General features: G+C 42.8%; 1 protein-coding gene across 1 annotated transcript in view; it reads right to left on the bottom strand.

The window, feature by feature from the left end:
* CHEK2 (checkpoint kinase 2) overlaps positions 1–22,615 on the bottom strand; it is a 1,207,489-nt gene that overhangs the window by 593,357 nt on the left and 591,517 nt on the right. Inside the window, exon 7 of the mRNA XM_044068390.1 lies at positions 7,318–7,371. Within this exon, the coding sequence (XP_043924325.1) occupies positions 7,318–7,371 (54 nt within the window). The remainder of the gene's footprint in view (positions 1–7,317; positions 7,372–22,615) is intronic.

The raw sequence follows: 22,615 nt of genomic DNA on the forward strand, positions 1-22,615 counted from the left end.
GTCCAGGGTAGACTGAAAAGGGCAGGGCTGACCATTAAGCCCAGTAAGTGCCAGGTGGGTATGGCAGAGGTCTCTTACCGGAGACAGAGTGGGGAGTGGTAAGGTTAGGCCAGAACCTGCCAACGTGAAGGCAATTCAGGCGTGGCCTGCCCGTTACCAAAAAGGAGGGGAGGGCATGGTCCTGACTGACACCCCAGACATCTGAACATTGGCCATCGGATGTTCATGGACTAGGGATGATGAAAAGACTCTGGAAAATCGGGACATTCACAGGCTTCCCAACAGCAATAATACCCAAGTATCAGTACTGCAACACACTGACTACGAAGAACATTTAACAGAAACAACCTTAGAGCGTGCCTTCAGACGGAAGAACGACTGCAGAGAAGGGAGCAATGCTGCCTGGTGACAATAAGGGTCCATCCTGAAACACAGCTGTGACCTGGAGGACTGAAGCTAGACCCTCAAGCTATGGTTATAAAGATATCCTCCATCCAGACAGTCAAGCAGATGCTTGGACAAAGCAGAGAAACAAACTCTTTCATGGCTGCCATGGTGACTGCCCCCTCTGGCAGGCTAGCCAGCATTCACTCAGTGTAGGCAGGGTCCCTGCATCAATAATAAATGGGCTAAGGAAGGCAGCTGATTGTCAGCAAACAAGGATAGGGAAAAGTCACAAAAAATGTCTCTTCCTCCAAACAATCTAAAACCCCATAAAAACTCATATCACCCCACATTTTCACTCAAACAAAAAAGGTATTATGGGACTTTAAAGTCAGCCTCTGCATATCTGTCATATATATTTATTTTTTATTTTTATTTTACATTTGTTGACTGGGCTAGTCTAGCTGGATGCATGTCCATTTTCAGTAGAGGCCCGGGGAGAAAAGCTCCACTAACAGAATAGTAAAATTAGTAAAAACAAAAGTAGTAAAAAAACAATGCTAGTAGAACAACCAACAAAAATACATCAGGGGAACAAAGATGACTGCTGGGTTGCTGCTGCTCACAAATACAGGATTTAATAAGTGCTTCATCTTCCCAGTAATCTTAAGACATATTAGGAGCATAAAGGACATGCAGGCGTGATCAAACCACTGGTGAAAAGGACAACCTCTTCATTATTTCACCTTTTTACTATATATAATAATCAGTGCCCAAAATACTGCAAAAATAGGTATTATTACAATCTCCAGTCCAAAAGTGATGACCATAATTAAAAAAATAAGTTATGTACTCACCATAACGTTCCATGTGAGTTGTTCTATCTCGCCTTCATTCTTCACTGATGGATTTGGAGCCAATCCTCGGCTCCGACACGGCCGTTTAGCAAAACTCAAAGATTACCAGTAGCTCGAGACCAAGCCCCTTATCCCATGATGCATTGCTGGAATTACTTCAGATCTTGTTTGCTGCGTGTACCATATCCTAGTAAGAGGACTAATCTCCCCAGACAGGAAGAAACATTGAATAACCAGGATGAAGTCAGTCTCCAGGTCAAACGTTAGCCACGTGGGGGAAGGAGGGAGGGATGTGAGAATGAAGGCGAGATGAAACAACTCGCATGGACCGTTATGGTGAGTACATAACTTCTTTATGTGAAGTTGATCAATCTCGCCATTCATTCTTCACTGATGGGTAGCATCCCTAGCACCCTAAATCCTGGGTGGCTCACGGGAGTACATTTTTCTGGACCGCAAAACCAAAGGAAGCCCTGTCCCTGGAGGCCTTGTCCACTTTGTAATGAGTGATAAAAGTGTGAGCCTTAGACCAAGTGGCAGCAGCACAGATATTGTCAAGAGGTAACATGGCTTGAAAGGCCGAAGAAGTAGAGACTGCTCTGGTTGAATGCGCCTTCACTTTATGCAACAAAGACCTATTAGCAGATGAGTAAGTGTAGGTGATACAATCTGAAAGCCACTTAGAAAGGGTTGTTTTAGCCACTGGTCTACCTTTTCTGGCTTCAGAGAATGAAACAAAAAGCTGGTCTGACTTTCTGAAGTTTTTTGTTCTGTCCAGATAATATCTAATCTGTCTGTGAAAATCAAGTTTGTGCAGCATGTATTCTAATTTGTTGGTATGGTTGGGGAAAAAAACGGGCAACTCAATAACTTGATTGATGTTTGTCTCAGAACATACTTTAGGCAAAAAAGAAGGGTTAGTCCTATGGGATACTCTGCCAGGATGAAAAATCAAATAGGGAGGCTTGATAGATAATGCCTGAAGCTCTGACACTCTGCGGGCAGAAGTAATGGCCACTAGAAAAATAGTTTTCCATGACAGAAACTTGAGCTCACAAGATCATGCTGGTTCGAAGGGAGAAAGAATAATATGGGAAAGCATGAAATTCAAGATCCAGGGAGAATAAGGAGTCTTCACTGGAGGTCTCATGTGAAAGGTACCCTTGAAAAAGGCCTTCGATAATTGGTGTTGCATAATATTCAATCCATCAATACCTAGATGGAAATTAGATATAGCTGCTAACTGGACCCTAACGGTAGCAGCTGCAACTCCTTCGTGAAAAATCTTGGTCACGAATTCTAGACTGGATGACAATGGAGCTTGGTAATGATCAAGGTTTTTGTTAGAAGCCCAAATGGAAAATCTTTTTCACTTACTACAATACAATTTTCTGGTGGAAGGTTTATGGAAGCCAACAAAATTAGACTTGTGTCATCTGAAAGATTATGAAGCCTGGCTATTCGGGGAACAGGAGCAGCCAAGCAGTTAGCTTCAGTGACTGCAAGGAAGGATGGAGGTCCCCTGACGGGTGTGTCAGAAGGTCTGAAACTGGGTCCAGGGTCCATGGATCCTCCAAGAGATGGGAAATGCATAGAGGAGACGTGGGGGCCAATCGTGTATGAGTGCATCCCTTGGGGGTTCTCCCGGAGGGGGGGATCAGGGCAAAGTAGCTTTTGCATTTGGTGTTGATGTGGCTGGCAAAAGATTGCAGCAAGGCTGGCCCCATTTGTGGAAAATCCTGTCCGCAATCTCCTGTTTGAGGGACCACTCACGTGGCAACAATATTTCCCTGCTCAGCTTGTCCGCTATCACGTTGGATCTCCCCGGGATGTGTGTTGCCAACATAAAGCGCTGGGATGACACAGCCCACTGCCAAACTCTGAGGGCTTCTCGGCAAAGGGGGTAAGACTTAGTCCCGCCCTGTTTGTTCAAATACCAGACCACTGACATGTTGTCTGTCTATACGGCAATTGTCCCTAGAGGGAGAGAGTCCTGAAAGTACTGCAATGCCAGAAGTAGCGCTCTCATCTCTAGGACATTGATATGCAAATGTGACTCTCGATCCGTCCATGTGCCTTGGGCAGTCTTTCCCTGAAAATGCCCCACCCAACCTATCAGGGAAGCGTCCGTGGTCAAAGTGGCTACTGGAGGGGGAAGTACAAAGGGGCATCCTATTGTGACATGCAGAGACGTCAACCACCACTGAAGATCCCTCTTGCAAGAGTTTGTAATCAGAATCATATGGTTCATTGGCAACTCCTGGAAAGACCACTGAGTGAACAGGAGCCATTGAAGAATCCGCATATGTATCCTGGCCAATGGAATGGCTAAAATTGCTGCCACCATCAAACCTAGTACTTTCAAGACCTCTGCGGCTGGACCTCTGTTCTTTGAAACCAGTGAAATGATGTGTTGACGAAGAATTGATACCCTTTCAATTGGAAGACGTAGAGTGGCACTTGACGTGTCTAACTCTGCCCCTATAAAGATGATATGCTGTGATAGCGACAAGGCAGACTTTTCGAAGTTGATCGTAATGCTTAAGTGATTGCAGAGTGTTAGAGTGGATTCTGTTGCCTGAATCAGTTGATGCCTGGTGGTAGAGGTAAGGAGCCAATCGTCTAGGTACGGAAACACCTGGAATCCTAGATGCCTCAGATGAGCCGTGACCGCTGCCATACATTTGGTAAACACTCTGGGGGCTGTAGTGAGACCAAAGGGCAGGGTTCGAAACTGGAAGTGACTGGCTCCCAGCCGGAAACGCAAATGATCTCTGGATGGTCTGGCCATTTTTATGTGGTAGTACGCATCCTTGAGATCAATCGAGCATAGCCAATTGTCCTTCCCCAAAAAGGGGAGTATGGAGTGAAGCATGACCATCCGAAACTTCTCCTTGGTTTAGTCTGCTGAGGTCCAAAATGGGTCTCCAGTCCCCTGTTTTCTTTGGAACCAAAAAGAATCTTGATTAAGTTCCGAATCCCATTTGGTCTGCTGGGACTGGTTGGATGACTCTTTCTAGCAACTTGCAGACCTCTATGGTTGCTTGTTCCCTGTAACTGGGTGGAATGTCCGGGATTCTTTTGACGGGAATGAGTGGAGGGGAGAACGGTATGAAATACCCTCTGGAAATGATGCTTTGTACCCATCTGTCATTTGTGATATCTAACCAGGCTTCTGGGTACAAAGATAAGTGACCCCTGACCACCTCCAGCACGTGGCAGTCGGGCCTCCTCTCAGGAGTGCTGGTAGGGTTGGCCAGAGAAATGATCTCTTTCCCCTTAGTGTTGCGGACCCCCTCTGCCGCAAGGGCGGTGTCTTCCATTATTACCCCCCCCTCTGCCCCTGGAGGGAGGTTCTCCACTTGTATCCTGAAAGACTCCTTGGGCTTTTCAGAACCACATCTTCCCTCCCCTTTGACCTTCAGGAAAAGGCCGAGTAGGGGTGGAAAAACAGACTCTGACGGCAGACAGAGTCTTTCCCTCCTGTTCACACCTGGTCAATGTTTCCTTTACCTTTGGCCCAAACAAAGATGAGCCGTCAAACGGGGTTGTTTACAAATGAAGACTTGAAAGGATCCGCAAAGGAACAGAGGCGCATCCAGGCATGCCTGCGAAGAGCAATCCCTGTAGCTGCAAGCCCTACTCGAACCATCAGCCACATATATGAGGTGCATGGACGAGTTCACAATGGAATTAAGGGAAGCAAGCTGGGCTGAAACTTTGTCAGAGACGCCAGCAGCTACAGTATCCTGAAGAGAATCTCGCAGCTCCTTAAGGGGATCTCTTTGCAGTCTGGTGAAATGGGTCAGATGGTTCAATGAATGCAGAGTGAAAGTCACTGAGCATGCGTTTCCCATATCTATCCATGATCCTGGACTCTCTGTTAGGAGGATGGAAAGACGCAGAAGTTTCTGACAATTCCTTCTTTGTGGCCGCAACCACCATGACATCAACAAGAACTCCTTTGGACAGAAAGGATTTATTGACCGGGGCAGAAATAAATTTATTGGGCCTCTGGGGGACAGGCTCCATGGAGTCCGGTGACTCCCACGCCCTACGACAGACCAATTGCATAAGCTTATCTTAGGGTGGAGACACCCAGGAGGTGGAAAGTTGAGACCCGAAAGCTTTCAGAAGAACCGACTCATCCTCAGTAGGGCTTTTGGGCTGTCAATCACCCCTCTGCCTAAGGATCTCCAGTATCTCCGCAAAGGAGATGTCCTCAGAGGGGGATTGAGGGGACCCTTCTGACTCCTCCAAGTTGGTGTCAGATGTCAGGGACTCCTGTGGGGAGTCCACCTCCTCTTGCACAGTCTCTTTCTGGGTACTTCTTCAGTGGGGACTTCTGGGGAAGTCTAAGAAGAGCAGGGAGTGCCCAGTGGGGCTACCTGAGGCTCTGGGTCTCTACCCTTGGGATGACTGATGGCAGCAGAAGCGGACACATGCACTTTAAGGGAAGAAGCCAAACCTGATGATGAGGATGTCTTTGGAGACAACACCCACCTCATGGGTTCGAAAGCATCACGGCTCCGATGAGGAGTCGACTGACCCAAAGGGACCGCGATCCCCTCCCGCATCAATGCCGTGGGCTCCGAGCCCGAGGTAGGGGCCGAAGTCCCAAGAGGAAGAGTCGGCACCGACAAGTCACTGAGACTATCCTCCCCAAATCCGACAGGGGAGCGCCGGCTCATAGAATCCCCGGTCAGCTCAGGGGACGTCCGAGCAGACAGAGCCGACGATACTGGAACAGCCGTCGGCTCCAAGGGTTCTACAATCAAGTCGGCCTCCTCCGGCTCCGAAAGACCAGTACAGCTCGGAGGAGGAGTAGACAAGTCAGGAAGTGTGGTCTTCAGTTCCGATGCCCAGGTCGGAGCAGGCAACAATGTAGCTAGGCCTGGTGCCATCAAAAGCTTCTGTACCAGTCGATTCATGTCCGAATCAGAAAGGTAAACTGATGACCTGGAAGAAAGCACCGATGGTGCAGACTGGAGAAGTGGTGAAGAGGGAGTCTCGGAGACTGGTACCAAGCCAGAGTCCCAGCTCCGAAAAGAACAGACTGTCTGCTCCGAAGGCTGTGGAGCCGAAGTCACAGAATACCCCACTTTCTTTGATTTTTTTCATTTACACTCCGAGGAAGATTTTGAGAATTTTGATAATTTGCTGGCCCCATCCTGGTCAGACAAAGCTTCTACAAAAGGGTGCTTAAGGATACCTCGATCTATGAGTTTCCTCTTCCTCTCAGCCAGCACCCTAGTAGAAAAGGAGTGGCAGATACTGCAGGACTCCTGAAGGTGTACCTCACCCAAACAATAAATGCACTGAACAAGTGCATCTGTCACCGACATTTTTTGAAGCCAAACTTCGGATGTTTCTCCTTATCTTCAGACATTATATCTAATTAGAAAAAATAACCACTATAAGACCATCAACAACTACGACAACAAATGCCCAAATGGCCACTCTATATATAATACAATAGAGAACAAATATATTCTCCTAACTGTTCTAAACTATTCTAAACTACTGAGACCAGGGCCAAGAAGCAACAAATCACGCAAAACGTAGCAATATATAAAAGGGAAAGGGGAACACTATTAACAGTCTAACTCTATCTAAGCAATAGATATATAAACATATACAAGAGAAATAAGAAAAAAAGTTGCAAATATGTAGAAAATCCCACAGAAAGTCTCTAGCAACGCTGGAAACCAAGAGATCAGTGCCGCAGCAAACTAGATCTGAGGTAATTCCAGCAGTGCATCATGGGATAAGGGGCTTGGTCTTGAGCTACTGGTAATCTTTGAGCTTTGCTAAACGGCTGTGTCGGAGCCGAGGATCGGGTCCGAACCCATCATTGAAGAATGAATGGCAAGACTGAACAACTTCACATCATCAGATTCAAAAAATCCAAAGTATGGGATGAAATGTGCCAATCGATCAGTCTACAGAATGGCAGTGCAGCACAATATCACAGTTAAGAGCTCGGATGTATCATTTTTTTTTTTAAATGAAACTCAAAAATGCCACAAAGGAAATATGTTAAATGTTGTAGCTGACTGAAGTGCAGGGAACTTACGTGATCAAGTTTCTTTAAGATTTCGATTTCTGTGTGTACATTTCCAACACGATCCTAAAATAAAATTTCAAAAAAGTTTAAATGATCACTTAAAAAAAAAAAAAAATCACCGTTTTTTTAAACTATTACCAAAAGGGTAGCCTGTGGTAGCATAATGCTTCACCATGTCCCCTCTCTGGCCAATGCAGCATACTTGTACATCCAGCACAAAAATAGTGGTAATCTAAATTTGTGAATTTCTGTAGCAGCTCAATGCATTTTATTCCATCAAGAAAGCTATGTGCCACATAACACAATAACAGACTGTATTCCATACATATATGTGCATAAATACATAAAGGACACAATACAGGAACAACATGCTTCATAATAGCATTTGTTATCTGACTTGATCTTGAAGTACTAAGGCAATGCCACACCTTCTATGGAGATCCAAAATGCAAATCTTTATCACAGCATGTGTTTAAAATCTACAACAAGATGTGAAGCAGTCTGGGGCTACCATAAGCAAAGTAACAGACTCGCACTGGTGCATCGATCTGCTGAAGGATACTACAAACAGAACAGTTGTTGCTTTAATGCAGAAAGCCTGTCAAAGGTGGCTGTTTCACCTTGGACTAATATCAGAGTTAAAAGTACAAATATTAATTAATGCAGACAAATGCAAGTACCACATGTTTTAAATCTGCATTCCTTGGGACCTTGGCTGGTGCATGAGGTTCCCACACAAAGTTAAGAGCGGTTAAGTATTTCCTCAGCTCTTTCAGCATTTTCTGTTCCTCATATGTACTTGATAATGTAATGCTTTACTGTTCTTGGTATAACAAACCATCTTAAAACACAAAATGCACTTGTGTATTAGTACAATAAAAACTTGTTATGTACTAACCACAACATTAGATTTTTCTGGTCTATGTCAAGACACTGGAAACTGATGGTCGAGTGCCTTGGTACCCTTTTTTTTCTGGCAAAGAGACTCCTTTGAGCAAGCTCTTCCACTGTCTCATAACCCCCTACTCCTCTGAAAGAAATACTCCAATTACAGTGGGAATGAAAAGCCAGCTTACAATCTTCTAAAAGAATTTATAATCATTCTTTAGTAACATTACTCCACTACAAACTGCAAAACTAACAACAGGTTTCTGGAGTTCTGACAGATCCCTTTGGAAACACTTTTTGGTTTCCCTTCATTTGATCTCTTCATCTGATCCCATGGTTTCTACACTTCCAATGAGTGAGCTGACTATTCCAAAGTCCAGACAGAGACTGGATAACTAATTCTTATTATACATAGCTTACATATTTACTCTGGTTCCATACAGAAACTGGAAACTGGTGGGCAGAATCATCAGCACTCCTTTGGTGGCCAAAGACAATAAGCCCTTAAGAATAGTGGCTCCAGAGGAAGCTCTACTTCTACAGAGAGGTATTTAAACTGTTGTGTTTAGCAAATGTATGTAGATTGACCATGGAGCAGCTGCAGTAATCTCTACCAAGGCAGTGGATGTGGTCTGAGCTCTGACATAGTGCACATTATCAGTGGTCTCCTACAGGAGGAGTAGCAGTAACTGTTACAATAAAACATCCTCTCAAGAGTAACTTTATTGACTTTTTGGCCCATGCTGGTGCTGAAGAAGGAAATAAACAATTATTTGTCTTTTCTGAAGTCCTCTGTATGGCAAAGATAGAATCTAAGTGGTCTGCTTACATCCACACAGTGCAACTGGATTAGAATAGTTATGGAAAAATACTGGTCAGTGAATTGAATGGTTCAAATTCATCTGAGTGGCAACTTTTGGCATACAATGAAAGGCTAGTTCTAAGTGTGACCCTGTCTTGATGAAAAATAAAGTAATGGAATTTAGATGACAAAGCATGAAGCTCTGAAATGTTCTTTGTGGAAGTAATGGCTACCAGAAGTACTGGCTTCCAAGTCAGAAATGTAATATTTGTGGAACAGGATTAACTCATCTTTTAAAGTACAAAATTTAGATATCACTGTGGAACATGATGTACAAGGGGAGGTCTGGAGTATAAACTCCTTTAAAAAGGTCTTGCATAATGCTAAAGTGGGAGAGGAAAATCCACAGTGAAAGGAAGATATGGCAGCCAAGTGAACTTTAAAGGAAGTGTAGCTGGCTCCATTGTTGAAAAACTCTTGTTAAGACTTTATTCACCTGTGCATTAGAAGCTGAAATGGGTTCTATATTTTTCTGAACTGCCCAAAACTTCTTCCATTTGCTTTTACAAATGTTTGTGGTCAAAGGTTTCAGGGAAGCAGTTATCAAATGGACAACTTCTGGAGGAACACAAATGGTCCCTAAACATCATTGGAAGTGGAGACGCAATGAATTAAATAAAATAATTAAATATCTGGATGAAACTACTTAGATGCGTTAAACAGCAGTTTGGGGTGCTGAGGGAAAGGAGGTCTTGCCCTGAGATGAGGACAAAGCAGGGGAAAACCACAGTAGTGTAGCTAGGGCAGGGCAACAAGGGGCAACTGCTCCAGGTGCAAACTGTTGGGGAGGGTTGATCGCCAATCCCAATCTCTCTCTTTAATGCAGTATTGCTTTTAAAAGCCAGTATTGTGTGTGTGGTTTACATTGTAGCAAGCAGTTTTTGACAGTTTAAAATGAAAAAAAAAAATCTATTTTTTAAACTAAAACTGGAGTGCTGTGACAGCCCATGCTGACAGAGTATAAACTGTAGCAACAGTTTGCTACATTTGTAGCAAAGCAGTTTGCTATAATTTAAAAAGATTACTTTTTTTAAGCTAAAACACAAGCCTCGTAGTGCTCTGAGCAGACAGGGTATAAACTGTACCAACTGTTTCCTACATTTGCAGCAAGTAACAAACAGTTTGCTACAGTTTAAAATAAAACTGGAGCCATGCACTTGGTAAACACCTGGGGATTGTGGCGAGTCCAAATGGTGGGGACATAAACTTATGATGACTGGCCACAACCTGGAAGTGCAGAAATCTACTGGATGGTTTTGCTGTTTTTATGTGCAAGTATGCAGCTTGGGAGCTCCAAAAACAAAACCAGTCTCTTGGCTGTAGACAAAGGAAGAAAGACTGCACAGTGACTATCCAGAATGACTCCTCCTTCACGTAGTGATAAAAATGACTTAGACTAAGAACTTATGCAAGATCCTGAGGTCTTTTTGAGCAGCAAGAATAGAGAGTAAAATCCAGACCTTGTCTTTGCTGATGGATAATCTCGTATCTCTGTTTTTGTAGAAGGTTTTTTACTTCCTTTTGGGCTACCCTCCTCTGATGGCATGGAAGTATAGTGGAGGTAAGAAGGTGAGTGTCTGGTCATCATTAGAAAAGGAATAGCACATCCTCTGGATATAAATTTCCCATACCCATTTATACTGCGTGATGGCCAACCAAGAGGGCAGATACAGGGAAAGCTGTCCCCTGACTGCCTCCAGAGTGTTGACAGTTTCTTCAGTCCCAGAACTCTCAAATTTCCCAGAACTCTTGATGACACGCCACCTCTACTTGTGGAGCAGCAGTAAGATGAGAAGACTCACCTACCCTGAGGTACTCTGTTGCAGAGCTGCCGAGACTTTATAAACCATAAGTTTTTGATGTACTTTAGTTCCTTTGAACAGACCATTGCAGGGCCAAAAACATCACTCCAACAGCACTAACCATTTTGCCATCTTGTTCACACTGCAGCAACTTGTCTTTCACCTACTGTCCATTCATGAAGACCCAGCAAAGGGACCACTGATGAATACCACCTTGAAGTGATCAAAAAAAAACATGAAGTGCACTTGTGCATTCTAATGACGGAGCCTGCCTCTCTAGTTGCCCCACCTACTATGCTGTAAACCAAACACATAGCCAGACAAAAACAAAATGCAACAGTCACAATCTGGGTCTCTGTGACCTCATTTCACCTGTAGGTAACTGTTCAGGGTATTCAGCTTTTTCTCTTCCAATTTCAATGAAACTTAATCATAACTGCCAGAGAGTTAGAGTTGTGTTAGAGATACAAATATGCTTCCTAATTCAATCCATCATCAGCAACTCCCTGCTTGAGGGATAGGCAGCCTGAGTGTCCTTTGGGACCTCATGCTTAGTAGCAGCAGATACTACTTTATTTTATTTATTTATTTAACATTTATTTACCAGGAAGGTCCGACTGGGACAGAGCCCATTTTCAGTGGAGGCCGGTGGAGAAATGCTCCAGACGCATGTCTACGGAATCCACAAACAGCTCTTAACAATAATGTTATCTCTCTGAGTATCTACAGCATTCTGCCCATTTTGCACAGAACAGGCTCAGCCACATCAGTCTCATTCCTCACCTTGAAGAACACCATGACTACAAACTTACAATGAGGTGGAATTACTCAGGCAATTGCAGGACAGGACCTAACGGCCTCCTACAAAATCGCTTCCTTTGGGAAGGTGTGTGTCAGTTGGCAAGAATCCATTCTGCCCTATCATCTCTAGGATTTCTCCAAAGAAGGTATCTTCAAGAGTGGATGGAAGAAACTTTGTCATTAAGATCTGTGTCTGAGGAGGGAGACTGATGGGGAGTTGAGATGATTCCTTTTTCACAGCCTCTTCCTGGGGTAGGGGCTCAGACAGAAGTCATCTGAACTTTCCAGGAAAGAAGGTCCCCTCAGTCCTTTGCAAGCTGGGCCTAAAAGGTCCTTTGTTTTGTGGAAACAAATAATATGTAGCTAATAGCTTCTGCTACAGTGGAGCCCAGGAGCCCAGGAACAGAACTGATGGAGTCTGTGCTTGCTCCTTCAAAGAACCCATCTTAGCTTTTCTCTGCGTTTAAAGTCCCGCCCAGGATTCAAGACAGACGTCTCCACCAAACACTTAAGAGTTGAAGTCCTCTTACAGGATTTCTGTGTCAAAGGGCTGAATTCAGATAGAGTTAAAGTCAACAATGGTTTTACCAATGCAGAAATGGAGTTGACACCAAGAGATTGGCACAGAACCCTTTGTCTTCAGTGGTCCCTGTCACCAACGAGGTTGGGGACTGAAGAAACTGTCAACACTCAGTGCACTGGCTTTGAAGAAATGGAATCCTTTGTTTATGGTGTCAGCACAGACTGTGGTACTGGATCAAATACTGCCGGTACCCACAACAAGGCCTGGAGCAGGAACTGAATTAAGGTGTGGTAAAAGTCTCTTCTCAAGTCACATTGGACAGAAAGGAAGCAAGGATGACACCATACTGTAAAAAGCCCCCATGAAGGCCAACACCAAGCATTACCAATCAAGGTAAATAAGGCTACTCAAAGATTCATTTTCTGTATGAATAAAGGGATGCAGTCGAAACAGGGCAGGGCATGAGGAAAGCAGTCTGTAAAGCTTGTGCGGAGAAGTTTCTCATTCTTCCCCTTAGAGCAGAATACAGTTCCTGATAACTCTTGCCTCGGAGAGGACAAGATCCTGCTGAGAGTAGCTTGAGAGGTAGGTCCAGAGCACAAAGGATAAACAATGTCCTCAGGACCCACACAGAAGACAGCTTATGTAATATGGGAATATCCAACTTGTCCTAATTTTTTTCCTTCTTTCTCACAGGACAACTATCAGCTTGGCAGTAAATGGAATCTTCCCCCTTCTCTTCTTCATACACTTCTGAAGATAACATCCCTTTTAGGACTAGCTTTTTGCGTGTATCGAACAAGTTCCTGAAATATGGAACAACTGCAACCCTAATGTCCCACCTAAGACAAATCACTTACTATCATGGGAATCCTAGGGACAGGATTTTATGCTAGCTAGCATTGACAGCAATTTTTGAACATTGAGGCCCTAACTTCTATTTTATAAGTCCATACGTGAATATTAGGCTAACTCTCCTGAAGGGACACTTTAAGCCTAGCCAACACCTTAACCATTATTCCAAACTCAAATTCAAACCCTGTTACTTTTGTTTATGAGGTGAATACGTTGACCATTATTCCAACCCCCCCCAAAATGTTTTATTTATTTCTGTTTGTTTTCCGAGGTACAACAGTGATCTCCAGAGACCTTTTTCACACTTTGACCATGAACGATGTCTGGTTAAGTAACTTGCTCAGACTCGTACAGGAAATGGAGACTGAGGGACTCGAACCTTGCACTTCTGGACCACAGGTAACAGTTCATTAACAGCTCTTTAATTCTCTAAGCTAACAGCCAGATGAAAATGTATTAAAATTCCCTGACCGGGAATCAAAACCAGGTTGTGTCAGTAACAGTGCCAAATCCTAACTACTAGACCAGCTGTCAAGACTAATACCCAGGCAACCTGCAAAAGATGGTTAACAGCTAGCAGGTCAACACTTAAAAAGGGTAAGCAGAAAAAAAAGCACCAAAGATTCAGTGTGCCTCAGACAAGTGACAGGGAGGGAATAAGATATGAAAATGTCAGAATAAAAAAGAAGTAAGGCAATCTAGTCCACTTGAAATTGTTATTAAGTTAGAGCTCTAGAAAAAATGAGCAATTTTACTCATTTTAAATTGTTTATCTATACCCAAAAGGACGAACAACCCACAAATTTCAAGCAATGCCAGCAGCAATATCTGCAGTCCATCTTGGAGGAGCAAAGGGTTTATGGGACAGGGGAGAAGCTCGACTTTGTAGAAGTCTCATTGTCAATAAAGGTGCCAAGGCAACTAGCCCACTAGTTTCCAGTGACTGGACAGGACCAAAATAAATTATAATAAAACAATATACACCACTGTTTGGTAAACACAGGCTTTACTATTCAGTAACCTCTAAGTTCATAGGTAGGTACTAGGCTATCGGCCCAAGGGCCTAAGTAAGCCTAGCCAACAAGGTTCCCGGGCTTACGCCGACCCAAGAAAGTAAATTTCCTGTGCCCTTGTCGAACAGAGCCACAGAAGTGATCCTCGGGGTGTATTTCCTATTTCCCATCCACTCATCAAGATTTTTCTTGAGTGTTAATGAGGAACTTTGCTTGACATAGATGGGTAGCTTGTTCCAGAGTATGGTAAGTCTATGAGACAGGAATCTATCCCTCCAGCAAGTCCTGTTTATTGTGGTGACAAGGTTTAGGTCCCTAGAGCGTGTAGCTTGGAGGGATTGGGATTTCTTTAAGTGTATCATGTCCAACAGCTCTGGGTTTGACATAGCTTTATATATTAGGCAAAGATCACATCAGAGTAGGCGATATGCTACAGAGTAAAGCTGGAGTTTTTTGAGACAACCAGTGTAGGGCATCTTTTTGAGGCCAGTAATTCTCTTTGTGAGATACTTCTGCGGCCTTTTCAGCTTCTGCAGATGTCTTGTGAGGTACATTCCAAAAGGGGCATTGTACTCTATAATGGGTCTAATGAGTGTCAAGTAGAGAGGAACAACGGCCTCTTTTTTCCTGGATAAGAACCCTTTTGTGATGAGGTGTGCCATGTAGAAGGATTTCCTGACTACTGTGGCAATGTGATTATCGAAGGAGAGACTACTGTCCACCTGGGTCCCAAGGTCTCTTATCACACATTCGGTGTTAAAAAGAATGTCGCCTATGTGGTAGTTCATGGGTACAGAGTTTTTACCAAAGGGGATAACAATGCACTTTTTGGCATTGAGCATGAGGCCATGGCTCTGACACCAGGCATCTGTCTCAGTGAGGCCCTTCTGTAGGATGTCCACATCATTTGGGGACTCTACTATAGCTCCTAGTTTGCAGTCATCTGTGAACATAATTAGCCAGATACCTTCTGTGTTAGCCTGTACTTCAGAGAAGTAGATACCAAACAGAAGAGGTCCCAGGACTGAACCCTGTGGTACTCCACTTGTCACTGGTTTGAAGTCAGATTTGGAGTCTGCAACTTTTACAGTGAGGGTTCTGTCAGTGAGCCAGTAGGCAACCCATCTTGTGACATAGGGATTTATACCTAGTTTAGTTATAATTCCAGAATGGGGAATGATGTTGAAAGCCTTGGCGAGGTCAAGATAGGCTGTGTGAACCGCCATACCCTCGTCTACGGCTTTGGTGACTGCCACAAAGAAGTCGACCAGGTTCAGCAGGCAAGATCAGCCTTTCACAAACCCGAACTGGGTAGGGTCCAGAGTTTGGACGTTACCAATGTCTTTGTTTATGAATTCCATGATGATACATTCCATTGCCTTGCAGACCAGGCTAGTCAGGTTAATAGGGCGATTGTTGCTGTGTGCCATTCAGTAGGCACAAAGCCTGACGGGAGGCTATGATTGAACATGGTGCTTAAGCAGGGAGCCAGTTCGTTATGAAGTTCGTGTAAAACACAGCCTGGGATGTTCTTCAGTCCCATGGATGCTGTGTTTTTGGCTTTAGAGTTCTGCTTTTACTTGTGAAGTTATGATTACAGGGACTCTGCATTCTTCCTGTATAGATATGGGGCCCTTTAGGGGGTGACAGGGGGTAAAGTTGGCAGTGAACCTATCTGCCAGGATGTTGGCAATATCAGTTGGTTCTATAATTTTTGTGCCATTGTGCTGCAACTCAGAGCAGATCTGGGTGTTGCCATTGAGATTCTTGACATAGCTATAGAAGGCTTTGTGGTTGTCCTTTGAATCAGTGGCAATCTTGTTTTCATAGCTAGCTTTGGAGGATCTTATAAGGGATCTCAGCTTCTTGCTGAGACTGACCAGGGAGCTCCTCCACTCATGGGATTTTACCCTCTTTTGCAACAATTTCTTCCTTCTGTTGTAGAGTTAGTTTATGGCAGGGGACAGATGGTCTTCCTTTTTTTGGAGGATAGCATCTTGGTTCTGTTTGGGATAGCACGATCCATGCACTTGTGTAAGTGCTTATAGAGTGCATTTGTGTAGGATTCAGCAGTCACAACTGTATTGTCCATCTGCATGGTGTCATGAAGTTCACCACTTCTGTCTTAAGAAGCATGAAGTTGGCTTTGGAGAATTTTTTTTTTACAGTGGTTTCCTTAATGGGGTGTAGGGGTGGGATGTGGATATCTAGGGTGATTAGCTTATGGTCGGATCTGACCAAAGAGGAGTTAACTTCAGGTGTGGAACATCGGTCACTCATGTTGGTAATGACTAGGTCTAGAATACTGTTGCCCCTGGTGGGGGTGTGGATAAGTTGATCCAGGGCATTGGAATTTATGAATTCCAGAAAGCGCTGAGCGAAAATGTTGGCACATGAGTAGTTTTCCCAGTTAATGGTGGGGTAGTTGAAATCACCTAATATTAGGGTGTTTGGTTGAACCCTAATATATTCTAGTACATCAAGAAAAGAGGAGTGGGAATCCTTGGGTATGGTGGGGGATCTGTAGCAAGCTATAATTTGGATTGCAGTTTTGCCCAAAGTTAGTTGCAATTGGATAACCTCGGCAGCATTATGCTGAGCAACTAGGCTGGAGGTGTGGATATCCTTAATGAATATGGATACACCTCCCCCTTTGTTTTTCTGGTCAAGGTTAGACGGCCGAAAAGTGTGGTATGACTTATAGCCTGGTAATGCAGGGGTGTTCTCTGGAGGCTTGAACCAGGTCTCAGTCACTGCACAGACATCAATGTTCTCCATTTTAAGGAGTGCCTCTAGTGAGTGCATTTTGAGATTTAGACTTCTAGCACCGAGTAGCATTACCCTCAGTTTTTGCTTGCCTGTTGCTGTTATGATGGTGAATTTGTTATTTGAACCTTGCCTAAAAAAGGCAGTATAGGGGCGGCAAGAGCCTTTGCCAGTATCCGGAATCCCAGGGGTGACAGGTGCAGGTCATCTCTGGCAAAGCATCGTGGTCCGTCGACCATGTTGTCCCAGGCAGACCGATAATGGCTCCCCTTAGAATGACACCAGAAGCTTAGCCAATTGTTGAAGTCAATCATTTTGTCCTTGTACTGCGGTATCATTCTGGGCGATGGGCATTTATTTTAAGGGGGAATTGTTCCACCAGATAAAAGGGGTGGCCATGGGTGCAGCGTGTACCCCCACATACGCAAATTTAGTACTGGCGAGATGGGAGGAGAAAGTAGTATTAAATTCTTTATACTGTGACAATTGGATTTAAACAAAAGATTTTTAGATGACATATGTATTTTATGGACTGGGCCTGTGGAAGTTATCAATGATTTTGTTTTTTTAAATAATACTACAGAGTTTCTAGAATTCACATACAGTGTCGGTCAAGAAAAATTGCAGTATCTACATGTTGAGATATATACAGAATAATGAACTTAACTCAAAAGTTTTTAGAAAAAGCACATTCTCAAATTCATATCTACACTATAATAGTGTGCACCCCATGCATTACAAGAAAAATACTGTTAAGGGACAATATATTAGATCAAGTAGAATGACGTCAAATAATGAGGAATTTTTTTTTAAAGAGATGGTTTTAGTCAGCTCCTTACAGCTAGAAATTATCCTGCTTGATTGATTGATCAGGTGGAAAATGAGATATACGAAAGGAGGATAGATACATTTAAGCCTATTTTGGGCATTAGCCTCCAGAATGAAGAGGATGGGAATCAGGTCAAACAGGACTCGTACGGAAACACCTTGGTAATAGAATACAATGAAAGTTCCAACCTGATCAGGTCTGGCTTGGACAAGGAATGGAATAGGTTCATTGCATTTACAGACCTTGAGAAGCTATCTAAGAACAAATTAAAAGTGGTCTTTAGAAACTCATACAGTTTGAAAAATCTATCATAAAAAGAAGTAGAGCAGAATAGTGCAATAAGGAAAAGCAAAGGAACTTTCAAATGTGATCCCTGTGCCCAATGTAGTTACATAGCAAATAAGGAGAGTATACCCACTTGTCAAGTCTTTGCAACATGTATTCCACTCCTTGAATAGATTTTTAATAGCAAATAGGTTTACAGCAAATATATATATATATATATATATATATATATATATATATATATATTTTTTTTTTTTACTTAACTGTTAGTCAATGAACCCGCGATGGTGGTGCTGCGGTAGCGTTGTTGCCTCACAGTAAGACGCTGTCTGGTTCGATTCTCAGCTAAGGCGTCTTCTGCGTGGAGACATGCGTGAATGGGCATACCTTCGTTGAAAGTTGTGCGTCAGGCCTGGCAAGCCGGTATGTAAAAATCAACTGCCAATCATTAGCGGACCAGAGTTCCGCTGTGGCAACCCCTAACCGGGAAAAGCCGAAAGACACAAAAAACGTAACTGTTAGTCAATAAAGTACAAGTTGTATGTGCATTTTTTTGTATTTCTATGATTGCACTTCAATGAAAGGACACTAGAGGGAGTTTTATGTTCATTATTCTATGCCATTTTTCTGTTCTTTTTATGCAAAGTTTTAAAGTATAAGATGTAATATTAATTAATGAAAGTTTTAATAATGTATATTATTTTTTAGAAAAAGGTACTCTGATAGCATTGTTTTAAAATGTCAACTGCATTTTTATGTTTTTTTTAAATGTTCATTTTAAAATGTATTTATATAGTGAACTACACTGCTTTTTACATTATGTATCAACCAGTAATGGCTTTTAGAATTTCACTGGCTAATTAACTAATTTCACAGGGTAGAAGGACTATAAATGTAATGGTTCTAACAGTCAGTCCTCATCTGAAGAAGTAATTTAAAATGAAAACGTATTGTGTAGGAGACGTTAATGTGCGATTTATATGTGTTTTCATTAAAGTTGTGATTTGACACTTTAGCAGCTGGTCTTCGATCCTTGGTGGTACCTTTGGATGGTTTTTCAAAAGAAATTGCACTTTTGTTGTCATGGACACTACTCCCCAAGAAAAGTCTGAGGCATCTGTTGCGTCTGTGTTGGAGCAGGAGGGAGAATGAGAGGACTGGATTCTGAAAAATCGCTACCACAATCTCCCTTTTCACAAATCTCAAAACTGGAATTTAAAAAGTAGGAAGATGTTGACATTGGGACCAAAGAGAGATTTTAGGTACCAATGGAACTTTCTCATGTGCAGTCTTGCAAGAATTAAGAGGATCACAAGGGCATGAGATCCAGAATCCAGAGGAATTTTCTTGTAGAGTTGAAAGCTTGAGTGGAAAACCTCAGGAACACATACAAGTACATATCCATTTTTTTCCTGTAAAAGAAAAGCTCTCTAAATGAGGTGTCCAGGAGACAATCCAAGAAAACAATCCTGTGAAGAGTCACAAAAGATTTCTTTTCTCTTGGAATTCCAACTCGAGTAAGAGAACCCAAGTGAGAGATTCATTATACTTTGAAAAAGACCCTGCAAAGATAAGCAAGTTATCTAAATAAGGAAAATATGAACACCTTGCAGTCTGCAGCAAGCTATCACAGGAGTAAGACAATTTGTGAACACCCTTGGAGAAGTAGATACTCAAAGGTTAATGTGGAAAACTGATAATGTGATTCAAGCACAGAAAATCTTAAGAAACATCTGGAATCTGGATCTATAGGAATGTGATCAGATACATCTTAAATCCAAGGACACTACAAAACTCAAATGGGGAGCAAGGGGTAACAAGTTTGAAGTGACAACTGTGTGAACTTGGGCACCATCACAAATTGGTTCAGAAACAAAAGGTCCAAAACTGATCTCCAAGAATATTCTCTTTGGCACCAGAAACATCCTTAAATAAAAATCTTTCTCCTGACTGAGGAAGAGGAACACTATCACAATGAGTGAGCATATGGTGTAAGACAGGAAGAAAAACAGTTTGTTCTGGCAGGTGAAGAGGAACCTCTCAAAAAGGTGCAAGGAACTTCAATTGCCATCCATATCCTTGATGAATTACATTCAAACTATCTGTAAAAAAAAATGTCTTTTGCCAAAGAGAGAAATGGAGGTTCAGATTTCTCTCTGAAGCCATTAAGGGTGAGAGGGAAGGGAAGTCCCTCATACAGTCATTCAGGCTTAATAGGCTATCTGTTCTGGTGGGTAAGTTTTTTTTTTTTTTTTTTTGGAACCTCCCTACCACTGCTTTTTGAACATCTGCTTACCAGCAAATTCCCAAGACTGTTTATTCTGCTTTTTAATTAAGTAGCAAAATCCCTTGGTAAACTTGGAGGAGAGCCAAAAAAAATTGAGAGATCCTTTGAATCAGCTTCCCACTGTCATCACACTTTATACACCCTGTTTTAAAAAGTTTTAACAACTTTTTTACCACAAAAGTAAAACATAATCGCCCCTTTAAAAGTGTATAAAAGTCATGTGGCAGTCGAAACATTTTATCCTAGCTTAAATCAGTTTTACAGAAAAACAATTTTATGTCACAAGCAGTAAAGTGTAGGCTTTTCCCCCCTGGAAAGAACCTGACTGCCTGGTAATAGAACAGCATTAGCTGGCAGTCACTGTTTGAAAGTCCACAGCACTCTCTTCAGTGAGAGGGAAGCTTTGAAGGGCCTGGTACCCAAACCTTAGTCAGCTCAACTCAAGCAGACTGTTTGGGCATGTGGAAGGTGCCTTGAAGCTCTGGAAGCTGCCCAGCTGCTATATCCTTAGCAGGATATAACTAAATAGCTCAAACTACTGCAGCAGTGGAAAAAGTAAAGCTGTTTAAGAACTTACCATAACAGTAATGTCCTACTGATCACTGCTGCTGTATTCCTAACCCATGAGGTATCAAAGCTTTAGCTTCCCAGTATCGTTTACACCAAAGTCTGCCCTCAGCTTGCAAGCTCATGGGTAATATAAGCAAACATACAAGCATATCATCTCAGACAGCAGCTTGGAGATAGTCTAAGGTCAGCTAGGAGGGGTGTAGTATGAAGTGGTAAGAAAGGCCCCTCCATTCTAGTGTGTTTACCATGGGATAGGAAGAGAGAGAGAAAGAGAGAGTAAGGACAAAATACATGTAGAAAGAAGAAGGATGGGAAGGAATACTGCAAAAGTGATCAGTAGGACATCTACTGTTTTTGTAAGTTCTTATACAACTGTAATATGTCCTGACTGAAATCACTGTTGCAATATTCCTAACACATGGGCAATTCTTAGGACTAAAGGGAAAGTAAGGGTGGTTGATTAAAAGGCAGTAGGGACCATCCAAGAGACCAGATAAGAGTGAAAAGGCAAAGGCAGCTCTGGACTTTGAAAAGGCATCAATCCTGTAGTGTTTAATAAATGCAAGTACAGATGATCAGGTGGTGGTCTCAAGTGTGGATCTGACATTCACTCCTTTGCAGAAAGAGAAAGCTCCAGGAGTGACTACTGCCTTGGAGAGTGAGCTCAAAGGCATGAGGACAAGGGCTTGCCATGTAGAGAGTAACAGAAGGAGATTGCCTTGGAGATCCAACATGCAATGGTTTGCTTGAATACATGATGGCATAGGTTACAGTCCATAAAAGAACCGAACAGTTGTTCATATTTTCAAATGGATGTTGTTTTGCCCAAACAGAAATGTAGTTGTCTATCGATGTCCATAGAATGCAGTATCCCCCCCACCAATTCTGCGGGCTGGGAAATAATGTGGGTAGGTTTAAGGTCTGATTTAGTGACAGCTTGTTCACCACTATAGGGATGAATGAAGGGTTAGCCCTGAAGGTCAGCCTGTCTGTGAAAAATAAAAAAGGGATTGATGGCCATGAGTTCCTGAAGGTCTGAAACTCTCCTAGCTAAAGTGAGGGCCAGAATTAAGAGTTTTCTAGGTGCAGAATTTGAGGTTTGCTGATGTTGTTGGTTCTAAAGCATTTCCAGCACAAACTTGTGGTCCCAAGTAGGGGTGATGGGTTTTCTTGGTGGTCTAAGATGCAGGGCCCCTTAAGAAATAACTTTATCTCAGATCTGGACATAAGTGGGGGAAATAAGAAGCAAGCAAGCAGAGATGGCTGACAGACATCAATGGAAGAAGAGGTCAGACTTGTATGCAAGAGCTCGCACAGATATTTCAGAATGGAAGGCACCTCTGATTAGTTCGGGCCCTTTCCATTCTTTTGGCACCACAGGAGAATCTCTTCCTTTTAGCTATGTAAGATTTTTGGGAGGCAGGTCTCTTAGCTTCTTGGAGAAGCTTAAAAACATCCTCAGAGAAATAGTGTCTGTAAGAAATTAGAACCCTATCATCCACAGAGTTGGATTTAGGAATGATCCGCTTGGTGTGGAAGTTTGTAGTACTTGCCTTTCCGGCTACAAGATGAAGATGGAACTAGTGCTGCCTTGTCCAAAAGAGAATCACTAGCAAGAGTTTTGTTTTTTTCTTTTTCAGTCTTTAAAAGAACTATTGGAATGAGAGGTAGTGGAGGAAGGTGTAGAGAAACTTTTCTGTCCACTGAAAAGTGAAAGCATCTGTCCCTCCAAGCTGAGGGGCAAGGGACCCTGCTGAAAACATGGGAAGCTTTTGTTGGTCTTTGAAGCAAACTGATCTATTTGAGGAGTCCCCCAATTGTGACTG

The sequence above is a fragment of the Protopterus annectens genome, chromosome 4.part0 (genome assembly GCF_019279795.1).
Source record: "Protopterus annectens isolate FY-2018-M chromosome 4.part0, PAN1.0, whole genome shotgun sequence".
NCBI classification, from domain to species: domain Eukaryota; kingdom Metazoa; phylum Chordata; order Ceratodontiformes; family Protopteridae; genus Protopterus; species Protopterus annectens.